At 48.8% G+C, this 24657-nt stretch overlaps 11 protein-coding genes across 11 annotated transcripts in view; 5 read left to right on the forward strand and 6 right to left on the reverse strand.

Moving 5' to 3' along the window:
* LOC146762376 (histone H4) overlaps nt 1-16432 on the forward strand; it is a 33999-nt gene extending 17567 nt beyond the window's left edge. The window contains exon 2 of the mRNA XM_085515960.1: nt 16382-16432. The gene's annotated coding sequence lies outside the window, so the exon portion shown is untranslated. The remainder of the gene's footprint in view (nt 1-16381) is intronic.
* LOC116653353 (histone H2B 1/2/3/4/6) lies at nt 3681-4309 on the reverse strand. Its single transcript, XM_085515912.1, has one exon. It carries the CDS (start codon nt 4275-4277, stop codon nt 3897-3899), a length of 381 nt encoding a protein of 126 aa, XP_085372038.1. The 5' UTR covers nt 4278-4309; the 3' UTR covers nt 3681-3896.
* Nucleotides 4568-5121, forward strand: LOC107312599 (histone H2A-IV). The gene has a single exon (XM_085515870.1). It carries the CDS (start codon nt 4615-4617, stop codon nt 5002-5004), a length of 390 nt encoding a protein of 129 aa, XP_085371996.1. The 5' UTR covers nt 4568-4614; the 3' UTR covers nt 5005-5121.
* Nucleotides 5141-6748, reverse strand: LOC107312577 (histone H1.01). The gene has a single exon (XM_032444262.2). The coding sequence runs from the start codon at nt 6683-6685 to the stop codon at nt 6026-6028; it is 660 nt and encodes a 219-aa protein (XP_032300153.2). The 5' UTR covers nt 6686-6748; the 3' UTR covers nt 5141-6025.
* On the forward strand, nt 15995-16432 carry LOC146762380 (histone H4). The gene has a single exon (XM_085515736.1). It carries the CDS (start codon nt 16024-16026, stop codon nt 16333-16335), a length of 312 nt encoding a protein of 103 aa, XP_085371862.1. The 5' UTR covers nt 15995-16023; the 3' UTR covers nt 16336-16432.
* On the reverse strand, nt 15995-17680 carry LOC107312548 (histone H2A-IV). The gene has a single exon (XM_085515878.1). It carries the CDS (start codon nt 17678-17680, stop codon nt 17291-17293), a length of 390 nt encoding a protein of 129 aa, XP_085372004.1. The 3' UTR covers nt 15995-17290.
* A 1155-nt stretch (nt 17681-18835) lies between these two features.
* On the reverse strand, nt 18836-22085 carry LOC107312561 (histone H3). The gene has a single exon (XM_085515816.1). The coding sequence runs from the start codon at nt 20292-20294 to the stop codon at nt 19884-19886; it is 411 nt and encodes a 136-aa protein (XP_085371942.1). The 5' UTR covers nt 20295-22085; the 3' UTR covers nt 18836-19883.
* On the forward strand, nt 18875-19365 carry LOC107312569 (histone H3). The gene has a single exon (XM_015860111.3). The coding sequence runs from the start codon at nt 18875-18877 to the stop codon at nt 19283-19285; it is 411 nt and encodes a 136-aa protein (XP_015715597.3). The 3' UTR covers nt 19286-19365.
* On the reverse strand, nt 21562-22085 carry LOC107312555 (histone H2B 1/2/3/4/6). Its single transcript, XM_015860088.3, has one exon. It carries the CDS (start codon nt 22031-22033, stop codon nt 21653-21655), a length of 381 nt encoding a protein of 126 aa, XP_015715574.1. The 5' UTR covers nt 22034-22085; the 3' UTR covers nt 21562-21652.
* On the reverse strand, nt 21562-23985 carry LOC107312531 (histone H1.03). The gene has a single exon (XM_085515684.1). It carries the CDS (start codon nt 23944-23946, stop codon nt 23278-23280), a length of 669 nt encoding a protein of 222 aa, XP_085371810.1. The 5' UTR covers nt 23947-23985; the 3' UTR covers nt 21562-23277.
* LOC107312539 (histone H2A-IV) lies at nt 22325-22900 on the forward strand. The gene has a single exon (XM_015860064.3). It carries the CDS (start codon nt 22363-22365, stop codon nt 22750-22752), a length of 390 nt encoding a protein of 129 aa, XP_015715550.1. The 5' UTR covers nt 22325-22362; the 3' UTR covers nt 22753-22900.
* Nucleotides 23986-24657: the final 672 nt, after the last annotated feature.

Here is a 24657-nt window from a genome sequence, read left to right on the forward strand (position 1 = left end):
TCCTTTTTGGGACTTTTTGAGAATCTTTTAAGACTTAAATCTACACGTGACACAGTAATCCAAACAGTTCTGGGTTCTGCTGGTGATAAGTTCTGAGCTGTCCTGCTGCTCCTCTCATATATAAACTCCTTGTTCTCTCCAGTTTTAAAGTGAGTATATGTGCAGAATTGCTACCAGAGCATTTGTGTTAAAAGGAAGCGGAGTTCACTTTTTGGTTAAAGGTCAGCATCATGAGCAACAATGAATATTTTTGAAACCGCTCTGAGAATGGCATCAGGACGGGCCACCAAGTATGACAAGTTATTTACAGTCACCAACATATATATTAAAACATAATAAAATAAAATGGACTGCACTTGATGAGTTCCAGAGGTTTCTTTGCAGCTCTGTAGGCCTCTGGTTCTGTGACCCAGTCTTGAGGGAACTAGATATTGCTGTTTCTTATCATGTTTCTTCTTCCATTCTGTGTGTGAGCTGGTCAGGGAGAGGGGCTTTCCCAGGGGAACTCCTCCCCTCCATCCCCCCAACTATTTTATACTTTTATAATGCTAATCACTTTCAGATATACTATTTTGTAATCAAACTGGAAAATAAAGATGGGAGTGGCTTAACTAACATAGCAATAATTTGACTAATCTGCACTGTGTTTAATAATAAATCTCTGTCGACTTGGAAAATAATGTGAGCTGAGAAGTGGGTGAGCAAATATTGACTCAAACAAAGCTACCAACCAGGAAGCAGTATAAAATAGTTAGAAAAGTGTGTTTGTTTCATTCAGTTTCTTAATCAGATCCTTGGCACTGGTCATTCCATTTATAATATCCAAATCTTCTTGTGCTGCGTTGTCAGTCAAGCAGAGCAGGAGTTACTTGTTCACCCAGATGCTGTATTTCACTTTTGCAATGAATAGATGTGTGGTTTAATTTAATTTTGTTTAACTCATAATTGACTGACAAATATAAAATGTACTGTATGTATTTATCCAGATAAGAAATGTCTTTCCAATACTGCTCGACTCTAATAGACCATAGAAAAGAAAAATAAGGCAATGACGGTTTTTAACTTTGCTATCCGTTATGGCTGATAACACACTACAGGAAAAGAACACAGTGTAAGTGATCAGTTGATAAAGTGACAAAGGTGTTCATATGAACAAAAGTAAACCTACTGGGTGTTTCATGTGAATGAAGAGAGATATTGGAGACGGACACTGACAGTGCACAAAATACAGTATCAGTGCTCTTTTTGAAGGCTGTGCTTTATCCTTCATTTCCCAGGATGATTTATGTGAATGTTGTTCCACTCTCTGGTTCCTGGAAAGTGGAACGTGTTATGGAAGACAATGAAACCTGCTTTGGATCTAGTAGTAAAGAACTTTAAAGAATATAACAGATGGCATAATCGTGTGATTTAATATTTGCGGTGTTTTCATTAATTCTGAACATCTGTCATCCTTTGAGGTAAAATTATCTTTGCTGCTCTTGCTCAGCCTAATTCTTACTGCTGTTATTGCTGGTTAAAAAAAGCAGGCACAGAACACTTCTGACAGCACTTGGTTTTGGTCATTGTAGTGACTGGGATCTCAGCACTGAGAGACGGAGCAGCGATGGTGGTACAGTCAGACCTGATGATGTGTCTGGGCAGGAATGCAGTGTTCACAGCGCAGCAGCATCTGAGATTGTGCCAATGCTGGAATATTGTAATGAGATTGGGAGGAGCAATTGTAATCGATAGCTCCTGTGCTGATGAGTTTTAGGATTCCAGTAAGAAATGCATGTACTGTGAAACAGCCTTCAAGAGAGGAAGATTATCTGGAATTTCATAGAATCATAAAATGGTTCAGGCTAGAAGGGACCTTTAAGATCATCTGACCCAGTTCATGTGAAAGCTTCACAACTGAAGCACCCAGAATGCAAATAGATGAAGGGCTGAGGTAATGCTTGTGCAGTCTGGAGCTGGGGGGATAGAATAGACCTTTTGTCTTTTTCTTCAGGCTAGCAAGGTTGAATTTGAATTTTACATAACACATTACTAAGTGTAATAGCTTCTGATAATGGTTCCAAAGAGCATCACCACTTTCAAGGTATAAATGCTTCTAGATATTTTCTAGTTCCCTCCCCCCACCCATCCCCCCCAACAACATTATATTATCTAAGAAATCAGAGGTTGGAACATGCTTTGTCTAATCATCTTTTTAAGTACTGAGTGTATAAAGAGGTGCAGAAAATGAAAGCTGTTTGAGTCAGCTCTAAGATGCTTTAAGAGCAGATCTCAAAGTGCAATTTGAAACTGCAAGAGAATGGGGAGAAGGGAGGATGGATCCTAGCATCAGTTGTTGTCTTAAATCAAAACAGAGACCTCCCACAGCAGTATTCAAGCTGAAAATAATGTTGATAAATCAGTGTCTAAAGTAATAAAGGCTTAGTGACCATCTCTATACCGGTACTGAAACACCATATGCAATCAGTGCTGCAAAGTTTGAGTCCAGCATTGCTGCAGTTCTTGAAACCAAGTGTTGCTGAGGCCACAGCATAATGCTTGGAAATGAGGGTTATTCAAATACATTTTGAGAGACAGCATTAACAGCTCAGTTCTACGTTTGTAGCAATGTCTAATTACCAAAGAATGTGGTGGGGATTTGGAAAACCAGGGGCTTGGATAAAAGACTTCAGGGCCGATAACTCAGTACCTAAAGGGAGCATATAAACAGGAGGGGAGTCAACTCTTTGGAAAAGCTGATAACAGCAGAGTGAGGGGAAATGGTTTTAAGTTGAAGGAGGAAATATTTAGGTCGTTTGTCAGGGAAGTTCCTTACTATGAGAGCAATGAGGTGATAGAACAGGTTGCCCAGAGAGGGTGTGGATGCCCCATCCCTGGAGGAGTTCAAGGCCAGGTTGCATGGGGCCCTGGGCAGCCTGGTCTAGTATTAAATGTGGAGGTTGGTAGCCCTGCGTGTGGCAGGGAATTAGGTGGGTGATTTGGAGACTCATGATCCTTGAGGTCACTTCCACCCCAGGTCATTCTGTGTGCTTTAACAGGTCAGCCTACAGTGGCTACTTTTGTAGTTCTCAGTAGTTTGAGCTACAAATGGAAAGGCAAAGTAGCTACTAAATCACATTCATCTTCACTGTGCATTTAAGAAGGGGAAATTGTCTTAAAACAAGCTGCGCAAGTTACTGGGAAAAAATAAAATGATACATAGAGAAGAAGATTGAACTGTCAGAAAGGATTTCTATTTCATTAACTTCCGTACATATTGTTTAAATATGGAGGCTGAGGCTACCGTGACAGCTTCTTGGTAAATGTAAATTGTAACTGAATTCTTTTACATTGTGGTGCTCCGTGGATACAAGCCTCGCTTCAACTCTAGCAGTTGGGACTGAGGCACCCTCAAGCGGCTGATGACGATATAGCAGCTAAAACGCTGCTACTGGAGTTAAAATGATCAGGGAAAGATAAAGAGCCTCTTTCAGCAACGTAAGATCTACAAAAGCTCTTTTGTACCTTCTATATGTATTGAATACATCTCTTAAAACCCGAACGGAGACATCGATTGGGATGTGATGACCGGTAAACTTGCAAACGAGATTTAACACAAACGGGAAAGGAGAAGGAACAAAAAGTCTCAGGTAGAAGAAAAAAAAGCCCAAAATTGTCATTTTGAAAACATCAGACAAGTATTGCAGATAGCAAAAATCCTTGTATTTACTGGAACGAAATTGGCAAGTATTTACAGAAGTTACTTCTAGAAAGGAATTTGCAGATGTGAAGTAGAAAGCTGGATTGACAGTTATGCTATTTTTCTCTTTGATAGAATTACAGCTCTTTCTCTGGCAAGGTGGGTGGCTCTGAAAAGAGCCTTTGGGTCGAGCAACACAGGTACGAGACGGACCTGCTTACTTGGAGCTGGTGTACTTGGTGACCGCCTTGGTGCCCTCCGAGACCGCGTGCTTGGCCAGCTCACCGGGCAGCAGCAGCCGCACGGCCGTCTGGATCTCCCGCGACGTGATGGTCGAGCGCTTGTTGTAGTGCGCCAGGCGCGACGCCTCGCCGGCGATGCGCTCGAAGATGTCGTTGACGAACGAGTTCATGATGCCCATGGCCTTGGACGAGATGCCCGTGTCGGGGTGCACCTGCTTCAGCACCTTGTACACGTAGATCGAGTAGCTCTCCTTACGGCTCTTCTTGCGCTTCTTGTCGCCCTTCTTCTGGGTCTTGGTGACCGCCTTCTTGGAGCCCTTCTTGGGGGCGGGCGCGGATTTGGCCGGCTCAGGCATAACGGCAAAACGGACTCACGGAGCTAATACCAGCAACACGAGAACGAGAAGCTGAATGGAATGGAAACGGTCCTGCGCCATTTATTTATAGCCCCAGTATGCAAATGAGAAGTATTCCTCTCGCACTCTGTCATTGGTCAGAACACGAGAACATGCCGTTCCTTCCCTAGAACTCCTTTTCATTGGTTCAAATTCGATTCGCTCTCTCATTGGCTGCCCAGAGCGGACCAGACGTCAGCCTATCAGAGCAGAGTCGAGGAGCCAAAGCGAGCGCGTAGCCGGGCCCGGTCGTTTTCGTGCTGCGTTTCTCCCGTGAGCTGTCAGCGTTCAGTCTGCCATGTCGGGCCGCGGCAAGCAGGGCGGGAAGGCGCGCGCCAAGGCCAAGTCGCGCTCGTCGCGGGCCGGGCTGCAGTTCCCCGTGGGCCGCGTGCACCGGCTGCTGCGCAAGGGCAACTACGCGGAGCGGGTGGGCGCCGGCGCCCCGGTGTACCTGGCGGCCGTGCTGGAGTACCTGACGGCCGAGATCCTGGAGCTGGCGGGCAACGCGGCCCGCGACAACAAGAAGACGCGCATCATCCCGCGCCACCTGCAGCTGGCCATCCGCAACGACGAGGAGCTCAACAAGCTGCTGGGCAAGGTCACCATCGCGCAGGGCGGGGTGCTGCCCAACATCCAGGCTGTGCTGCTGCCCAAGAAGACCGACAGCCACAAGGCTAAGGCCAAGTGAGCACCGCCGAGGCGACGCTGTCTGGAGAGAATAATCCAAAGGCTCTTTTCAGAGCCACCCACTGCATCGCAGGAGAGCTCAGAAATCCACAATACAGCCGTGCAGATGTATGAATTACTCGAGTCTCACTTAGTTGTTTTTTTTTTTTTAAATATATTTATTATTAGTATTATTCGTTGGATAATGATAGCAATGCTTTCCATGCTTCCGTTAACAAAGTCGTGCCAAAGTGTTTTCTCCTAAGGGAAGTTTCTCCCGGGACGCGCCGTTACACTTTCAGTTCGTAAACCGCACTAAAAGAAACCAATGCGTTCCGGGAAGCCCCGTCACCGCCCCCCCCTTCCCCCTCCTCCCACTCCGTTCCCCCACGCCTGTTCCTTTCCTCCACGCAGCCGAAAGCGCCCGGCCCAAGGCGGGGTCTGTGGTGGGAGGGTGAAGGGGCAGCGGGCCGGGCTACTCGTGGCCAATCCTCGGCCAGGGCGGGCTTTTCCAACAGCAGAAGCTGCCTTTCAGTCTCAATAGGAACAAAAGAGATGGGGGAGATCAGGGCTGTTATCGCGTCAGTAAGAAAAAACAATCTCCCGTCTTCCCCTAATACACAAAAAGCTTTTAAGGAGACACCTTAAAGAGGAACAACACGATACATTTAGACATGGCTCAGTAGTAGCTCGCGCCTGGGAAATCCATTACTTCTGTTACAAAATATATTCTTAAAAAAAGTGTCACCCGATTTTTATCAAATCATTATAAAACGTTTCTTCACGGTTGTCAAACCAATTACTTCGGCGAAAAAAATACAAAGTCTACACTTCCCTAAAGCCGCCGCGTTAAACCGTGCTCGTTAGGTTTCGGTAATCGGAGGGGAGAAGGCAATTGACCTCTGACGACTTACGAATTGCTGGATCCGTGCCGGAGGTTTCTGACGACCTCGGTGCCTCAGCTCCTTTAGGGAAGGTGTGGGTGGCTCTTAAAAGAGCCGTTGGATATCAAAATAGGTAGAGCAGGACTCTGCTGGGATAACTTACTTCTTCTTGGCTGCCGTCTTCTTTGCCTTGGCTGCCTTGGGTTTGGCCGCCTTGGGCTTAGCAGCTTTGGGCTTCACTGCCTTCGCCTTGGCCGGGCTCTTGGTGGCCTTCTTGGGGCGGCCAGCCTTAGCGGCCTTCTTAGGGCTCTTCGCTGCTTTCTTGGTGGCAGCAGCCGCCGGCTTCTTGGCTTTCTTGGGGCTCTTCTTCACCGCCGCTGCCTTCTTGGGCTTCTTGGCAGCAGCCGCAGGCTTCTTGGCCGCCGGCTTCTTGGGCTTGGCTGCAGTTGCTCGCTTCCTGGGAGCCTTCTCCTTCACCTCACCCGGTTTCTTGTTGAGCCGAAAAGAGCCCGAGGCGCCGGTGCCCTTGGTCTGCACCAGAGTGCCCTTGTTGACCAGGCTCTTGAGTCCCAGCTTGATGCGGCTGTTGTTCTTCTCCACGTCGTAGCCGCCGGCGGCCAGCGCCTTCTTGAGCGCGGCGAGGGAGAGCCCCTTGCGCTCCTTGGAGGCGGACACGGCCTTGGTGATCAGCTCGGTGACGCTGGGGCCCGCGGGCTTGCGGGCTTTGGCGCCGCCCGCCGCCTTCTTCGGCTTCTTGGCGGCGGCCTTAGCGCCGGGCGCGGGCGCATCGGGGGCGGCGGCGGGAGCGGTCTCGGACATCGCAGCGGAGTCCTCTGCGGAGCAGGCGAACACAATTGGGCTGGCGCGGGTCAGATGCTCGTATTTTTAGAGAGGAGCCGCGCGGTGATTGGTGCGTTGCTAAGCCCGCCCCGCTGCACGGCCGGGGAGCCCTTCGGTGTGCTCGATTTGTGTTTCTTTGGACTAACAAAAGTGTATTTTCCTCGGAATTTCTGCCACCAAATCGCCCCGTTTCCTCGGTGAGGGAGGAGAAGAGCAGGTACTTGCGTTCGGGAGAGTTTCCAGCCGCAGACACGCGTCCTGCGTTAAAGGAGAGGCGATAAATCCCGTGTGCTGCTGCTGGAGAGAGCTCTGAAGAGAGAAACTTTTGTTTTTCATTGCAAATTAAAAATTTTCTTTCGGCAGAAATGTTTCAGCAACCACCGTATCTTATTCTTTAGAGGGTTTTCTTGCGATTAAAATCGAAATCTGACGATTTAAAGCTATTTTGACAGTTTAAATTGATTTTGAAGAGGAGGAAGTAACACAAACTCCTCTCTCAGCCCTGAATATGGATTAAGAACCGGTTCCTTTGGCCATGTGTTTTACCTCCTAAAACGCTAAACTCTATCGAAATAGTGTCGCCTACCACCTCCTATTGCAATTATTATAGAGCTGTAAACAATTTGTTAATGCCTGTGAATTCATAAAGATGTAGTTGTTTTGTTTTGTCGTCCTGGAATTTCACTAGAGACAAGGCAAACTTCCCCTGCTGCCTTGTGCTTTTTTCCTTTGTTTGTTTTCCATGTGAATTTCTGTACCAGTTATTAAGTAAATCAATAGTTCTTTTTTTTCCATGTTGTGTTTCTATTTCCACTAAACAATCTCCTGGTACCCCTTGTTACCAAACTGCAGCTTTCTAAACTAAAGCAGCCTTCTAAACTTCTGGTTATATTTAACGATATTACTTTTGTCTGTCTCTCTCTCTTTGGTCATTTAAGCTGTGGATGGCCTAATGTAGCACTTAATGTACTTCTGCTCTTACTGCCCAGAGAGTATAATCTTGTTGTATTTTCTGTGATAGTTATAACACTGAACACAAAATTACCTTTGTTTAAAAAGAAAATATAAACCTCTTACACAGACAAAACAATTCAATAAAGCCAATGCAGTGTCTTCTTGTCGGAAAAGCAAAAGACAAAATGAAGAGCAGGAAAACCCATTTGATGAAAAAAGAAAAAGTGCATTTAATTATTTCTCCTGCATTTTACAGTCACAGAAAGGAGGAACTGTTTTCTTGACAAGAAGCAGAGCTCTTTGTGATAACCTGGGTTTCAGTTAGGGGAGTGGTAGGCCATAGTTCGTCTGTAAGAACCAGGAAGAATTCAATCAATACTGATATCTGGTTGAAGGTAATGAAATCTGCTGACAAGAATGAAGCTCTGGAATATATATATATTTTTCAGAATCTGTACCTGATTATAAAGAAATCTATTATTTGTTGACTTTAATGGTTCCTTAGGAAAAACACAAATATTACACATTAACCTTGCCCTGCTGTTTTCTTTCGTATAACCAGATCCAACATGTAATGTAATCACAGAATTTATGCAGATTATTAACAACCAGAATTTCAGATTATATGAACGTACAGTTGTAAGTTAATGCGATCCTATTTCCACCTCACTGTTTTATTTACAGCCTCTGTGACGGCAACACTAAACATGTTTGTTTTCCTCAGTTTAACTGAGTACAAAAGTCATGAATAAATGCTATAGAGATTTAAAAAAAAATGAAAAGTAAAACAAAATTGTGTCCTAGAAGAGGAAAATATAAGGCTAATATAGGGCTAATATAAGGTTGCAGGGAAAAGTGCATCTGAGCTCTACAAGAGGAAGATGATGGAGAGAAGTGTAAATCCAACTGGAGCTTTTAGAATATTGTTTGTAAAAATTATGCAACGTAAGGTAAGGACATAATGAAATATATCAGTGTGACTGTGGATATTGAAGATATATCTTCATGAGTTGTCAAAAGTGAAGTAAAAAATAAATGTTTTTCTTAACTTGTGCCCATAAATCACTGAATAAGATGTTGCAGTGACTTGATTACACAGGGCAATGCATAGCAGGATTTTGAGATGACATTTAGCACCCAGAAGGACGTTTCACAGCACATCAAGACAGAGGAGAAGTGTAGATCACAAGTGACATGCCCGTGACAGGAAAGCTGATTCATGTTTACTGGTAGCTGAAATGGAGGTGGTTAAAATGGTCGCCATCCCAGTTGGGGGATCTCTCAGCTTTTCTCCCAGCACTTCCTATCCTCTTACATTCTCAATAGAAGAAGCCAATAGTGCGTACATCAGCTTCTCATCTGCAACAGTTACAGGTTATTGCTCTGAAATTGAAGTGACTTCAGAAATTTCAATACAGGAGGACAAGTTCTGCCCTTTCTTTTCTAATAGCTCTGCAGTAAAGATAGGAAACAACTTTAGCATGCAGAATTGATACTAGGAATGTTGTCTTCTTCACATGAAAGAAAAATGTGCAGGACCAACATTTTGGAAAGTTAAGGTACATCTGATAGCTTGAAAAAGAGTTTGATCCACAGTCAGAACAGATAAGGAGGAAGGAACAGAGATATGCAGGAAGCCAAGGAGGAAAGGTGGTGAGGGATTATAAAGAAGGCAAGAATGACAGTTTCACCTCTAGGTGAGCAGTTCTGAAAAGGAAATAATTGTATTTTTGGCATCTTAGGCATTTTAGTCATCGTTCATCACAGGAATACTTTAGCAAGAAAGCACCGTATTGACTCTGGCGTGCATTTTGGTTTTCCCAAAGAGGAGACTGGAGGGAGGTAGACTTCCTCACTCATTAAAAGAGGAAGAGAATGATATCAGAATCTCCAAAGATACTGTTGGAGAGAGGATCACTATAATATCTGCTACATCTGAATGACTTCAGTTCTTCCCACCTTCTGGGCAGCTCAGCATTACATTACAAACCTGCATGATTGCTATCTGAACACTGCAAGTCTCTTCCCTCCAGATGCCCAGCTCTTTCCAACTTTTTCATTTTCCTGTTCAGACCTCCTGGCATAAGGAAGGAGAAATGAACCACAGCCATGGGATGGTGCAGCACCTGAAAGATATCAGACATTCCCATCTCTGTCTCAGGACCTGCCAGTACTTGTTCCACAGAAAATGAGCTCTGGGTTATATTTAGGTATGTGTGCAGCAAGGCAAGGCAACACAGCAGTTGTTCTTCAAGCAATTTTGTTAGGAAGCATTAGCATGAGAGCTAACCACACAAGCATGGTTAATGGGCTGCTCTACCACCAAAGTAGAGTGCTTTGATCAGTTCTTTGCAGGCGTCTGGAAGAACAACAGTGGGTGTGTCTGAGCAGCTTGGCCGCTCTCTTTCCTCCAACAACAATTTCCAGAGAGATTTAGGTAAGGGTCCTTATGTTCTGCTTTCCCATCTACATGTTCCTGGGGTATGACTTACAGATACTCCCTGCAATGGTGATTACACTCCTATTACAATGTTACACCCATGTCTAACTTGCCCCTGGTGACTTCATCCTTATGCAAGTTACAAATGTAATAACTCTTGTGCACAAACCAGCCAGCACAGTTAAACAACTTTTAACCCTTAGCTAAGCAATTTTAAAGTGGTACCTACAGAGCTACAAACTTGTTGCATTTCTTTGCCTACATGATATCAGTGTTGCTGCTGATGTTGTTAAGACTCCTAAATGTAATGAGGCCATCGAGAGCTTTTTAAGTCGGTGTACAGCTAAGCGTCTGCAATGGACAGGATAAGGAGGGTAGGGCAGTGGGTGACTGTCCCTGCAGATTCAGCTTCGTGGAATGTTGTACACTCCTCCCTGTACTCTTAGTTAAAGGATGGGGCACTTATTGAGGCCTCCCTTCATCACCACCATGCTGTGTCCTTTTGGAACTGAAAACTTACAATCCAAATAGATACAGATATGGCAGTGGAGGTACTGGGAAGAATGTTCTTCACAGGGAAGGGAAAATAAGCAGCAAAACTTCTGGAATCAAAGGTTTTCCCTGATGCAAGGGAGAAAAGATGCACTATGCTCCATGTCATAGAGGATCCTCACACACTTTTGACTATGTTAACACAGTTTTACTTTTCTCACAGACAGTCGAGGAAATGTTATATCAGTCACCTACCAAAGCACAGATTTATCATTGTCTTAAAGTACTTTGGTCTTCTAAAACTAAGGCATTTGACAAAATGTCTTCTGGACCATCCTGGCATGCTTTGAATGTAGCCATCAGCCAGAGACTGAGAACATCAGGCCTTGAGGCAAGTCTGTGACAGGTAAGCAAGATTAACAGAAGCTTGAACAATTGTGGCTTCACCCAGAAGTCCTTTCCACATGGATTGACAGTGCCTCTCTTCCACCCACATTTAATATCAGTAAATACTACCAAGAAAATGTGCCACCTCCTGTCCCTTCAGAGCAGTCTCTCCAGCAGCACTGAAACCAGACTGCTCTCAGCAGCAAGCAGCCCACACAGAGCAATGCTGAGCAACCCGCTCTTCCACCCCACAACCCCCTGGCATTTCTGCACACTTTCTGCTCTCCACCCTTTTCTACCCGTGTGCCTTGCTCCCCATGGGTGCTGTAAGAGCTGCATTGGTGCTGGTAGGGTGCAACGTGATCTAGATGCTCCCCCATTTCCATTCAGAGTCGTGTTCAACAAACCAAGGGGTGGCTGTTTAGCAGGTCCATAGTCCACAAGACATGGCTTAGTGGTCATGGGGTTGATGGACTAATGATTGAACTAGATGATCTTAGTGACTTTCCAACCATAATGATTCTATGATATTGTGATTTGTCTGGCTGGAGCCACTCCAGGTGCTGATGTGATGATGAGGTATGATTTTTTGTCACTTTTTTCTTTTTTTCTTTTGTCATACAACCAGTGACAGCGGCACCCAAACACGATGCAGGCTGGGCACTTGCCACCACTGAGGGCCAAAGCGCTGTCATACACTGTGGTTTATTGGGAAGTGTGGGGGTCAAACAGTTCCTGGCTCCAGATGAGGCTTTGTGTCTCCATTCTAGAGCAGGAGTATCATTAAGTACCTGTGGCACCTGGATGCCAGCAACATAGGCTTTCTTCCCTTAGAATCTAGCTAAATGGTTTTGAAGAGGTATTCAGTGCCATAGCTGATGATTTTGCAGCATGTGCTTCCCAGCTGTGCAAACTATGTGCTGCTGCCAGAGGGGCACATAAAAAGTTAAGAGGTCACCCAGACTACCATGGACACCAGTAGGAAGGGCTGGAGCTCCTGTATCCCCACAGCTAGCAAATGAGAGCAGCCATTCAGCACTTCTGCTGTCAGACTGTTAGGAACTCAGGAACAGGGCATCATAGGCATGTAGGGATACATGCACAGTGTGAACATGTTCAAGGCCCAGTACACTGTGATTTCATGTATCTTGCCTGCAACATACTGTATGCACACTAGTCTGGAAAAGTCAAATGTATTAGGCCTAAACCTTCACCTTCCTGACATGGGGCTTTTTTAGTGGGTTGTTTCTTTCTGTTTTTAACACTGAAAAAGCAATGAAACTGTGGTTGATTTATGCATGAAATGAGGAGCAGAATAACAAGCCTCATTTGTGTGCTGTATGAGTTTAGAAACCAGTAACACTTTACATTTGACCAAAAGAGCAACAAACAAGTCCAGCATTGAGCAGGTTGGAGTGGGACTCAGCTGTGTCCATCTCTATGGAGGCAGTAAGCAAAGAGAAGCCATTTGGGTGTTTGGATTTACCCAAATTACAATAGGAGGCACCTGAAAGGAAGGAAACATAGTCACAAAATCACACAGCTGTTGAGAAGAGGGGCTGCTGATCACCCAAATGCTGATGTTAAGCATTCAGATGTAATGCCTGTTCATTTAGATAAGCATTTTCTGGTGGGAGGAGGTAGGGATGGGGAGGTGCAGGAAAAGAGATAAAGAAAAAAAACACAAAAATGATTTAAGCTAAATAGTGATACCAAAACCTAAGTGGAGGAAGGTGTATAGTTGCTGCTTGCTCTATTAATTCTTTAGAAGAAAGAGGCCTTGGCATGCTTGAGTGCATAAAAAGGATTTCAAGGGTTCCTGCTGTAAGCCACATCGCCACATAAGGCCAGAAATATTTGTTTGCATTTGGCACTAAGGTAAGAAAGAATAAGAAATAAAAAAACCAAAAAATAAAAAATTAAAGGAGGAGAGCATTCTTGTACTTAAAACCAATTATTTTTAAGTTTATTATCTTTTTTGTTTACAAGGTGCGCTTGTTCTTTTAACATGGTGATTCTTGAAAGTTATTTTAGCTCTGTGCTTCTGTCTTTTCCTTCACCCTGAGTTGGGAGGGAGAGGGAGACACTTGCTTGTGCTCCTTCACTTCAGTATTGCGGACTCACAAGGAATAGAGGCAGAACATGCGTCTTAACAGTAAAACATGATTCTGCAGTTGATGGGCTCAGCCTGAATGGTAAGTGAGAGAAATGAATGGGCAAGGTGAGCAAGGCAGCCTAGAGATTCTTCTGCCCTTTTTCATGGATTCTGGATAGACTTATGATCACAACACTGTAAGAACTGAGTTGTTCACATGAAACTTTCCTCTGAGCCAGCATACCATTGGTGACAGAGGCTATGAAAAAGAAGTGCAGTAACTGATATCTCTCATCAAAATGATCCCTTAGCTCCTGGTGGTTTGTTGCATAGGTACCCCCCAAGTCAGAGGGGTTGTCTTGAACTGGAGACGCTCAAGTGGATTTTTCTCCCAGATTCATTGACCACTTTCTCTGGGTATAGCATCTCCCATTTCTCATACTTCAGAATGTGATTTAGAGTGACAAATTACAGAAGGCTGAGGAACAGTAATGGTGAGGGTGGAAGCTGAGCAAATGGGAGACTGTATGGAGTATATCCCTTCAGTCAAGGAGGGTCCCAACTATATGCATTTAAGTGTCCCGTCTGTGTGTTTCAAAATCTGGAAAACACTATTTCTTTCATCCAGATAAAGTGGGATGAAGTAGCAATGAGCACAGTGTAACCCTTTCCTTATGGCTGAAGAAAAGTGAGGAGAATATGCCTAACAGGGAGGGAATGGCAAGGACAGAGAAAAATCAAGAGTCTTCATGGCTCAACCGAGAGATGCCTTATATAAAACATGCAAGCTACAAGATGCTGGGGGAAATGACCTCAGCATTCTGTTTTTAGATCTCATCACTTACAGACCTTCCCTCTTGGAGTCACTACAACTGAGCCAGAACCAAATGCCAGTGTGAGTGAGAGAAAGGTTTGCTAGGGTTCAGGAATACCTCCCTTAGCCTTTCATTTTGATGGGCATTCCTCTGTCTCTGGATACTGATGTGTGCATTGGGATTGCAGTCACTCTCTCCGTACTGGAACATTGCTGATCTCACAGCCCCTTGAGCTACAAAAAGAAGCCTGGAGAGGGCAACCAGCAGACACTGAGGTAGGCTTTGCCTGTTGTGATGACTGATTTTCAGAGTCATGTAGTTGTGTCAGAGCAACAGAGACATGTTGTCACTGGTACTGTACACTGGTGAAAGGAAATCATGGAAGAAAATAAAGTGCCTATCCAGTCAGAATGATGTCAGATCTTTGCAGTCATGGAGGCACCTCATGCATGTACACAGCTGAAGTAGCCACCTTTGATGGGTATGACTAACTTTCATCTGATTAGTAACAGTGATCTACATGGACATATAACCTTTTCAAGCATGACCAGAATGCCATCAGTGATGCTACAGTCTGAGAATCATGTTGAACAAAGAGGAATGTTGTCTTGAACAGGATACAAAATACATAATATAGTTAATGTATGTAACAAAGCTGTTTTAATTTGTATATATTGGTTATTAAAACAAAACAAAAAAAAAAAAAAAGAAAAAGAGGGCAACAGAAATATAAAGCTAGTGGGTTGGATACATCCTAGAACATTCACACTTCTCTCTGGTCTGAGATAAAGACTCAAAACTGGGTTTGTTGATGCTTCAAAGTGCATACAATACGTGAGCATAAGTCCATGGAGGTCACCCCAAGTTAATTATCTCAGGGTCACATGTATCAAAGTATTGTAGCATTGTCACATATGCAGGGACAGGGGCAGATGCAAACAAGTATCGTCATGGCATAAATATAAAAAGCTACTGCAACAGACTGGAGGAAAAAGGCCATCCCACACTTGCCTAACACAGCGTGTTTTGAATGCAGTATTTCAGAGAAACTGTCACCTGGAAACACAGTGGCTCAGTGGGAAGTGATCTCCCAGGGACTGCTCTTAGGATGCACACTGTGTACATGAAAACAGGCCCAAGATTGTTGTTGTTTTTACATGCTGCCTTCATTTATGAGGCAAGCAGAGCTCAGGACTTGATGATTTAGAGGTGTACGCATGTACACCAAAAACTGTTTCCAGTGAGTAGCGCTCATTATGAGTATGTACCTAAATTAGTGAGCAGGTTATTATTTGTAATAAGTACCCATGTGAAAAACAGTGCGTGCAATAAATAGGGACAAGTGACACCTCCATCACAGTCCACAAAAATAAGCAACTTTATTTCTTAAAAAGAAGGGGTCATGTAACCATGAAATCATTTAAAGCAAATACCTGGTCATTAGATTCTACTTAAAATTGAGTAATTCAGGCAATATATGACTTAGAAATCAGAACTCCTGGAGATTTTCTCAGTGCAATATGAAATCAGACCATAGCCATAATTCCATACAAAGCAAACATGTCGTTTTTTTAAGACTACACTGCCTAAAAAGTACAATGGGTTGGCCTCTCTGTCACTTCATTTGGGAGATTTTGAAAAAAAAAAAATAAAGTACAATAAAATTCACAAAATTCCCTCAAAATTAAAAATACTGGATACAAAAAACAAAGGTATCCGACATAAACATTAATTGAACATAAAAATAACATAGAAAGGTGAATAATAAGAAAAATAAGTCTTTCAACAGACCATTTTACTACCAAAACCAACCAAACAAAACCAGTAACACTCATCGAGACAGATTTGGAGAGGAATGAAGGCGGAGCACCGCCTCCCCAGAAGACCGAGAGATGCTGGGAAAGGGAACCTAAGGGAGGAGGCGGGAGGGGGCAGGAGAACCAGGCTGAGGCCCTGGGCGGTGTCACAGGGCGGTGAAAGGCAAAGGCCCCGCCCACCAGGGAGGAGGATGAAGTACCACTCCCACCAGCGCCCCGGCCCCGCCCCTGCTTTCAATCAGGTCCGACTATACACCATAACATCGACGCGCGCAGCGCCCGCTCCCCATTCGCATCGGAGAGCTGAGGCTATCAGGATGTCTGGCAGAGGCAAAGGCGGGAAGGGGCTCGGCAAGGGGGGCGCCAAGCGCCACCGTAAGGTGCTGCGCGACAACATCCAGGGCATCACCAAGCCGGCCATCCGCCGCCTGGCGCGGCGCGGCGGCGTGAAGCGCATCTCGGGGCTGATCTACGAGGAGACGCGCGGCGTGCTCAAGGTGTTCCTGGAGAACGTCATCCGCGACGCCGTCACCTACACCGAGCACGCCAAGAGGAAGACGGTCACGGCCATGGACGTAGTCTACGCGCTTAAGCGCCAGGGACGCACCCTCTACGGCTTCGGCGGTTAAACTCGTCTTCGATTTCGGCAACCCAGACTTATTCAGCAACCCAAAGGCTCTTTTCAGAGCCGCCCACTGCTTTCAAACAAAAGGCTGTGTCACCATATTTGATGTGCCGGGCTTTAATCTTTTATTTAGTAGTATCGATTTTTTTTTGCTTCGTTTCCCCCACCGTATCTTCAGTTATTTCGTTTTTTGTGTGCGGGCCGCAGAGCTACGTAGCTCAGCGCTCTAGCGCCTGGCGGCGTCCCCGTTTTCCTGCAGCTGCTCTATTGTCTCAGTTTCCCCGCAAGCAGGCGCTCACCGGGCACCATTCGGGCTGCCCTTCACTTCAGGGCTCTTCTGACTTCTAAGCGCGTTGCTAGTGACCGAGTCGGGCACGTGTCGGGGTACCCAGGGTGAACCCAACGCCTCCTTTCGGCCCTGCGACTCGAAAGGCCGGGAGGAAGGGGCCCCATGACCCAAACACCGAGGAGGGAGGAGCAGGAAAGGGTTCAGCCCTGACAAGAAACCCCGCGGGACGGTAAGGGGGTGAGAAATAGGGAAGAGGCAGCTGTTCCTTTTCCGGCCGCCCGCAGAGGCCCGCGTACACGGGGCCCCGTGCTACGGCCCTGCAGTGTCCGCTCCTTTCCCCCGATTGAGGTTGCCGCTGGGGAGGGAGGCGGGGAGCGGCTTCAACGCAGCATTCCGGGTTGCGGTAGGGACGGAGCAGCGGTGCCGGGGGGAAAACTCGGGGTTCCCCGGCCACAGCGCGTCCCTCCGGCGGAACTGCGAGGACCGCACAGACGGAAAACCCCCAACCAATACCTCCGTACATCCAGCAATACGGAGCATCCCAAACCAACACACTACACAATCACTCATCGAGTCAGGGCATTCCAAGCTCTTTCACGAGACTGTGGGTGGCTCTGAAAAGAGCCTTTGGGTTTCACTTCGCTGCTCTGCGCGCTTCCTCGGGGCCGGCTCACTTGGCCTTGGCCTTGTGGCTGTCGGTCTTCTTGGGCAGCAGCACAGCCTGGATGTTGGGCAGCACCCCGCCCTGCGCGATGGTGACCTTGCCCAGCAGCTTGTTGAGCTCCTCGTCGTTGCGGATGGCCAGCTGCAGGTGGCGCGGGATGATGCGCGTCTTCTTGTTGTCGCGGGCCGCGTTGCCCGCCAGCTCCAGGATCTCGGCCGTCAGGTACTCCAGCACGGCCGCCAGGTACACCGGGGCGCCGGCGCCCACCCGCTCCGCGTAGTTGCCCTTGCGCAGCAGCCGGTGCACGCGGCCCACGGGGAACTGCAGCCCGGCCCGCGACGAGCGCGACTTGGCCTTGGCGCGCGCCTTCCCGCCCTGCTTGCCGCGGCCCGACATGGCAGACTGACTAGAACTAAAGCTAAAAACTTCGTAGGAATCGAGACTGACAACAGCTGCTGGCGCTTGCCCGCGCGCCTTTATATCCCTTCCCCGTTTCGCGGCCGCCAGCTTCTGATAGGCGGAGACGTTCAAACGGATACCGAGCGGCCAATGGCGTACCGAATCTCGGTCCGACCAATAGCGATGGGCGCTGTTACCCACCCCGCCCCACGCTTTGCAGACAGCCAATGGCGGGGCAGGACGGGCGGAAACTGCGGTGGATGCGACGATTGGTGACGGGAGCTCACGGGCAGCCTCAAGTCCCTGTCCCGTCTGCGGGTCTTTACCGGGTGGGGTTCTTTAAAATCAATTTCGCGCATTCTTTTTTTTCTTCTCGCTCTTCTACTGCAGACTGAGGGAAACCGCAGCTGAGGGAAAGGCAGACTTGGAAGGATGGCTGCTGTGTAGGGAGGACGGAATTTATGTGCACATGTGTATTTGAGAGCACGGAACTAATGTAACAACGAGCTCTCCTCACACTGCCCCGCTAAAACGTCCCAGGACTTTTCCCCACAGGGAAACTACGCTGTTGTTACACGGTCACGCTGTAACGTCACCCCGGCACCGACTATTGCATGTATGAGGAAAAGGGTATTGTCTCCTTCCTAAACAGCACTTCTCAATAAAACAACATATTTACTAGAAACTTGATGATCCTCAAAGTAAAAGTTATGAAAAGCCCTACGATCCTCATTCCCTGAGTTAATGTACTTGTCGCAATTCTGTATGCACACAAAACCCAGAATTTATTGCATTTTCTTAAGGAAAAATATATTTTGCCCTTACTTTTGGTATTATTCTCTACACTATTAAATGCTTTGCTATCTGCTGCCTGTTGCCTGTAAAATGAGTGTATGTGGCTGCTATCCTGAAAGAGGAGAATAAATTTCAGCCTTAAAAAAAAAAGTTTTAAAAAAATTAAAAGAAAAAAAGAAAAAAGCGCGTTGGACGAGTCGCTGCTGAGAGAAAACAAAGACAGACGGCGGCTGGCGGTACGTCCCAAAGGCGGTTAATTTAAACTTCGAATCGACCAATGAGATTCACCCTGTTAGTTTTGGCCAATCAGAATGAGCGAATCTACTATAAATAACCCACGGCTCAGTGCCGTGCTCATTTCCTGGTGTTGCCCTTTATTGGTGCGGTTCTTTCGCAATGGCGCGTACGAAGCAGACGGCGCGTAAGTCGACAGGCGGGAAGGCGCCCCGCAAGCAGCTGGCCACCAAGGCGGCCCGCAAGAGCGCGCCGGCCACGGGCGGCGTCAAGAAGCCGCACCGCTACCGGCCCGGCACGGTGGCGCTGCGCGAGATCCGGCGCTACCAGAAGTCCACGGAGCTGCTGATCCGCAAGCTGCCCTTCCAGCGCCTGGTGCGCGAGATCGCGCAGGACTTCAAGACCGACCTGCGCTTCCAGAGCTCGGCCGTCATGGCGCTGCAGGAGGCCAGCGAGGCCTACCTGGTGGGACTCTTCGAGGACACCAACCTGTGCGCCATCCACGCCAAGCGCGTCACCATCATGCCCAAGGACATCCAGCTCGCCCGACGCATCCGCGGGGAGCGCGCCTAAGGCTGCTGTCCCTTCATTGCCAAACCCAAAGGCTCTTTTAAGAGCCACTCCATCTACAATAAAAGGAGCTGTTAACGCTATGTAACTAGGTGTATGAAGTGCTAAACTGCAATTATCTCCTTTTGTTACTTTGTTTTTCTTGAACGAATTTCAAGTTTCACGGGGTGCTGTGCTGTCAGATAAAACTAAGACTAGTTATTAATGGAAACCTGGTTTATTTCACGTGCAATACAACATTCTGTTAAATAAAAGAACCTCGTTTACACACTAGAAGGAAACATGCATTCCTCATACGGAAAGTTCTGTTTTGCAGGTGGGTATCATGAAGATTAATTATGTACTTTGATCACTCCTCCCATGCTATTCAGTGTTAAACAGGATACTTTTTTTTAGTGAAGTAATAAGTAACACACGACTACTAAGTTATGAATAAGCAGCTACTAAGTGTATGCAACTGAATATGCGGCTACTAATATGCGACTACTAAGTATACCACATTCAATAAGGCGTTGCATTGATAGTGTTAACAGCTCCTTTTATTGTAGATGGAGTGGCTCTTAAAAGAGCCTTTGGGTTTGGCAATGAAGGGACAGCAGCCTTAGGCGCGCTCCCCGCGGATGCGTCGGGCGAGCTGGATGTCCTTGGGCATGATGGTGACGCGCTTGGCGTGGATGGCGCACAGGTTGGTGTCCTCGAAGAGCCCCACCAGGTAGGCCTCGCTGGCCTCCTGCAGCGCCATGACGGCCGAGCTCTGGAAGCGCAGGTCGGTCTTGAAGTCCTGCGCGATCTCGCGCACCAGGCGCTGGAAGGGCAGCTTGCGGATCAGCAGCTCCGTGGACTTCTGGTAGCGCCGGATCTCGCGCAGCGCCACCGTGCCGGGCCGGTAGCGGTGCGGCTTCTTGACGCCGCCCGTGGCCGGCGCGCTCTTGCGGGCCGCCTTGGTGGCCAGCTGCTTGCGGGGCGCCTTCCCGCCTGTCGACTTACGCGCCGTCTGCTTCGTGCGGGCCATCGCACAGCACTAAAAGACACAGCCCTTGCTTTCAAAGACTGTTCAACAAGCGTTCTGAGGTGCCGGTATTTATAGCCGCACGCTCGCTGCCGATTGGACGTTCTCGGGAGGAGGTCTGTCATTGGCCGACACGGCCATTCGAAAAGCCCGCGCTTCGCAAGCGGGAAGGCTGCCCCTCGCCCCGCCCCTTTGGTAGCTGGAGCCTCCCAGCCCTTCCCCCTCCCGACTCGTCCAAATCCGCCTGTTCTCAACGCTGAGCCAGCCACCCCAACACGGACGGCTTTTTCGCTGCCGGCTCCACCGCTGCTTAAGGAGAAATCGGTGTGTCGCCCCCACGAATAGCGGCGTAGAGCGGGACGGGGGTGCAGCAGTCCCGCTGTCCCTGCCTCAGACTCTCCTTACTGCCCCCTCCCCCCCACCAGAAGCAGAGCCGGAGGCAGAAACTCCTTTTCTCGGCGTGCTCCCGAGACCTCCGTATTAGCTGCTGTGAAGGAATCGCTTATCGGCTCAGGGCAAGTAGCACCGCTCCAGGTGTGGGTCACAGCCGCCGCTTCGCGCAGTGCGAACGGTACCGGGTTACTTCTACGCCCTCGGTAAGGCTCCGCTCTCCGAGAACGGGAAACGCGCCCAGAACCGCCCAGCTCTCACGGACCTGGCCCTGCCCCCTTCCTGAGCCAGGGACTGCCGTGCAGTCCTCGCTCAGGTCCGCTCGCCTCGGCTTCTGCGCGTCCCGCGAGCTCCTCTTGCATGCCAGTCCCGTTTATCTTTCGACCTGCAACGCGGAGCGGCGGGGCTGAGAACTGAGAAGTGGAGCCGTGGGGGACAGTGTGCTCTGTGCCACGGGCAGTGCTGCACGGTACCGAGGCGCCAGTGCAATGAAGTAACCCTATTTGCTTTCTCTCTGCTGAAAGAACATTGATGGTGTTCCTTACACCCATCCCTTCAATGCTTTGTTAAGATCATACAGCAATCTTTACAGTGTCCAACCCTTAGCGGTGCCCAGCTCACACGATTTTCATCCATACACAGGTGGAGGAAACATCAGTTGTTATAGGTGAGAACATCAGCATTATTTGGCAGCATCCCACAGATCATGACAGATTGATTAGACTCCAAAGACATACTTAAGTAACTGTGATAAGTATGCCCTGCTCTAGATGAAGTGACGTTTTGTTTAAAGCAAGCAGGCGCTCTCAGTTAACATAACTACATAATAGCATTTTTCTTCTACTTAGTTTCCTGTTTTGAAGACACAAAAACTACAAAGTATCATTACTAAGCGCTTTAGCTCCTTTACTGAAAGTGTGGGTGGCTCTTAAAAGAGCCTTTGGGTTAAAATCGAGTTAATCCGCACCGCTCTACTTGGAGCTGGTGTACTTGGTGACCGCCTTGGTGCCCTCCGAGACCGCGTGCTTGGCCAGCTCACCGGGCAGCAGCAGCCGCACGGCCGTCTGGATCTCCCGCGACGTGATGGTCGAGCGCTTGTTGTAGTGCGCCAGGCGCGACGCCTCGCCGGCGATGCGCTCGAAGATGTCGTTGACGAACGAGTTCATGATGCCCATGGCCTTGGACGAGATGCCCGTGTCGGGGTGCACCTGCTTCAGCACCTTGTACACGTAGATCGAGTAGCTCTCCTTGCGGCTCTTCTTGCGCTTCTTGTCGCCCTTCTTCTGGGTCTTGGTGACCGCCTTCTTGGAGCCCTTCTTGGGGGCGGGCGCGGATTTGGCCGGCTCAGGCATAGTGACAGAACACGGTCCAAACACCACAGCAACCAACCACAGGAACGTTCCCAGAAGCTCTGTTCGCCCCCCTTTTATAGTCCCTGTATGCAGATTAGGTTCCTCTACTCTCAGTTTCTATTGGCTGAGACTGGCTTTTCCGCTCATAGTTCTCCATACTTCATTGCCATTGGTTAGAACACGATCCGCGTCCCCATTGGCTAATTTAGCAAAAACTCTTTGTTAGCCTATCGAATCGCTCTCACGTTACTGAGGAAGGATATAAGAGGGAGCAGTTGGGCTGCTGCTAATACTGCACTTTCTTGGCTTTAGAATCTGAGCGTTCTGCCATGTCGGGCCGCGGCAAGCAGGGCGGGAAGGCGCGCGCCAAGGCCAAGTCGCGCTCGTCGCGGGCCGGGCTGCAGTTCCCTGTGGGCCGCGTGCACCGGCTGCTGCGCAAGGGCAACTACGCGGAGCGGGTGGGCGCCGGCGCCCCGGTGTACCTGGCGGCCGTGCTGGAGTACCTGACGGCCGAGATCCTGGAGCTGGCGGGCAACGCGGCCCGCGACAACAAGAAGACGCGCATCATCCCGCGCCACCTGCAGCTGGCCATCCGCAACGACGAGGAGCTCAACAAGCTGCTGGGCAAGGTCACCATCGCGCAGGGCGGGGTGCTGCCCAACATCCAGGCTGTGCTGCTGCCAAAGAAGACCGACAGCCACAAGGCCAAGGCCAAGTAAAAAGGCTGAGGACTGCGTGTGGAGAAACCCAAAGGCTCTTTTCAGAGCCACCAACAGATTCAGTAAAAGAGCTGCGATTTCATTATCTTTTTAATTAAAAGAGCGGAAAAAAAAAAGTTAAAAATAAAATGGGCTCAGCTGAAGTAAAGATGCGCGAACTCCTGCAGTCGGTACAGGAACGCCCGTGTGATTTCCATACCGCCCGCACTTCCCCGCGTCCAGCGTGGCCGCGCCGCGCCCCCCGTGAGCGGTGATAGCCGCGGCCGCGCAGCCGATCCGCACACAGCGCGGGTGCTTCAAAGCCACTGCAGCGCTGCTTCTAAGCGGCACAGAGTTGCAGCATCCGCCACAGTCCGTAGCCCGCCCCGCCCACATCCATGTTAAACGTTAGTGTGTTTTCTCATCTCTCCCGGGTAGTGCCCACATCTTCGAAGCGGTATTTCAGCTCTTTCTGGGAAATCTTGGGTGGCTCTTAAAAGAGCCGTTGGATTTAGAAGCGGGTCAAGAGTTTTGTTCCACAGGAGTTTACTTCTTCTTGGGTGCCGCCTTCTTCGCCTTGGCTGCCTTGGGTTTGGCCGCCTTGGGCTTAGCAGCTTTGGGCTTCACCGCCTTTGCCTTGGCCGGGCTCTTGGCAGCCACTGCCTTCTTGGGCTTGGCAGCCTTAGTCACCTTCTTGGGGCTCTTCGTTGCCTTCTTGGTGGCAGCAGCCGCCGGCTTCTTGACTTTCTTGGGGCTCTTCTTCACTGCCACTGCTTTCTTGGGCTTCTTAGCAGCAGCTGCAGGTTTCTTAGCTGCTGTCTTCTTAGGCTTGGCTGCCGATGTCTTTTTCCTGGGAGCCTTCTCCAAGCCCTCTCCCGGCTTCTTACTGAGGCGAAAAGAGCCCGAGGCGCCGGTGCCCTTGGTCTGCACCAGGGTGCCCTTGTTGACCAGACTCTTGAGCCCCAGCTTGATGCGGCTGTTGTTCTTCTCCACGTCGTAGCCGCCGGCGGCCAGCGCCTTCTTGAGCGCGGCGAGGGAGAGCCCCTTGCGCTCCTTGGAGGCGGACACGGCCTTGGTGATCAGCTCGGTGACGCTGGGGCCCACGGGCTTGCGGGCTTTGGCGCCGCCCGCCGCCTTCTTCGGCTTCTTGGCGGCGGCCTTAGCGGCGGGAGCCGGGGCGGCGGCGGGCGCAGCAGCTGGAGCTGTCTCGGCCATGACGACGCTGCAAGTAGCACTACGCTCAAAGGCCGCAGCGCTCCCATTTATAGCAGCGCAGCGGGCGCTGATTGGTGCACACTGCCCCGCCCCGCTCCGCTGCTGCTCGGCTCTCGGCCGCTCAGCTTGTGTTTCTTCGGGGAGAATAAAGTGTGTTTTTTATACTTTAACTGTCACCAAATCGCTCTTTCTCTACACCTGATGGAGCGTGGAGGGGTCTATTTTCACTTGTGGTTGTCTTGTTCTAGAAAGAGTTGCGTTCGGGCGGATAGAGGACGATAAATCCCGTGTCCTGCAACCGAGCGCTCCTTCCGAGCGAGAAAGTTTTGTTTTTCTTTGTAAATTATTAATTCTCTCTTAATGCTAAAGCGAAACAGCAAAGCCGGCGTCAATTTCCAAAGGGTCTCTTTTCCTCCTGAGCCGGAAGCGGGCGGTCAGGGTCCCGCTGTTCCTAACCACAGGGCTCCGAATCTGCCGAGGTAGCACAGCTGCCGGCTGCGGTGCATTGAGCGCTGCTCACCCCGCTCCATTCTTCCGCCGCTGCCAAACGCTCGGTTGGGGTTATTTCTCCCCAAACTTCCCAGGCTACAATTCCAAGCGTGTCTGTGTGACGTAGGAGACGGTGTACAGTTTGTGCTCCTCCAAATGAGAGGCTTTCTCTGCAACTCTTTGCTGTTGTTAACGTGGCGCTTTAAAGGCTCTGTAATGGTA

The sequence above is a fragment of the Coturnix japonica genome, chromosome 1 (assembly GCF_054131305.1).
Source record: "Coturnix japonica strain WE chromosome 1, WE-NBRP24, whole genome shotgun sequence".
NCBI lineage: Eukaryota > Metazoa > Chordata > Aves > Galliformes > Phasianidae > Coturnix > Coturnix japonica.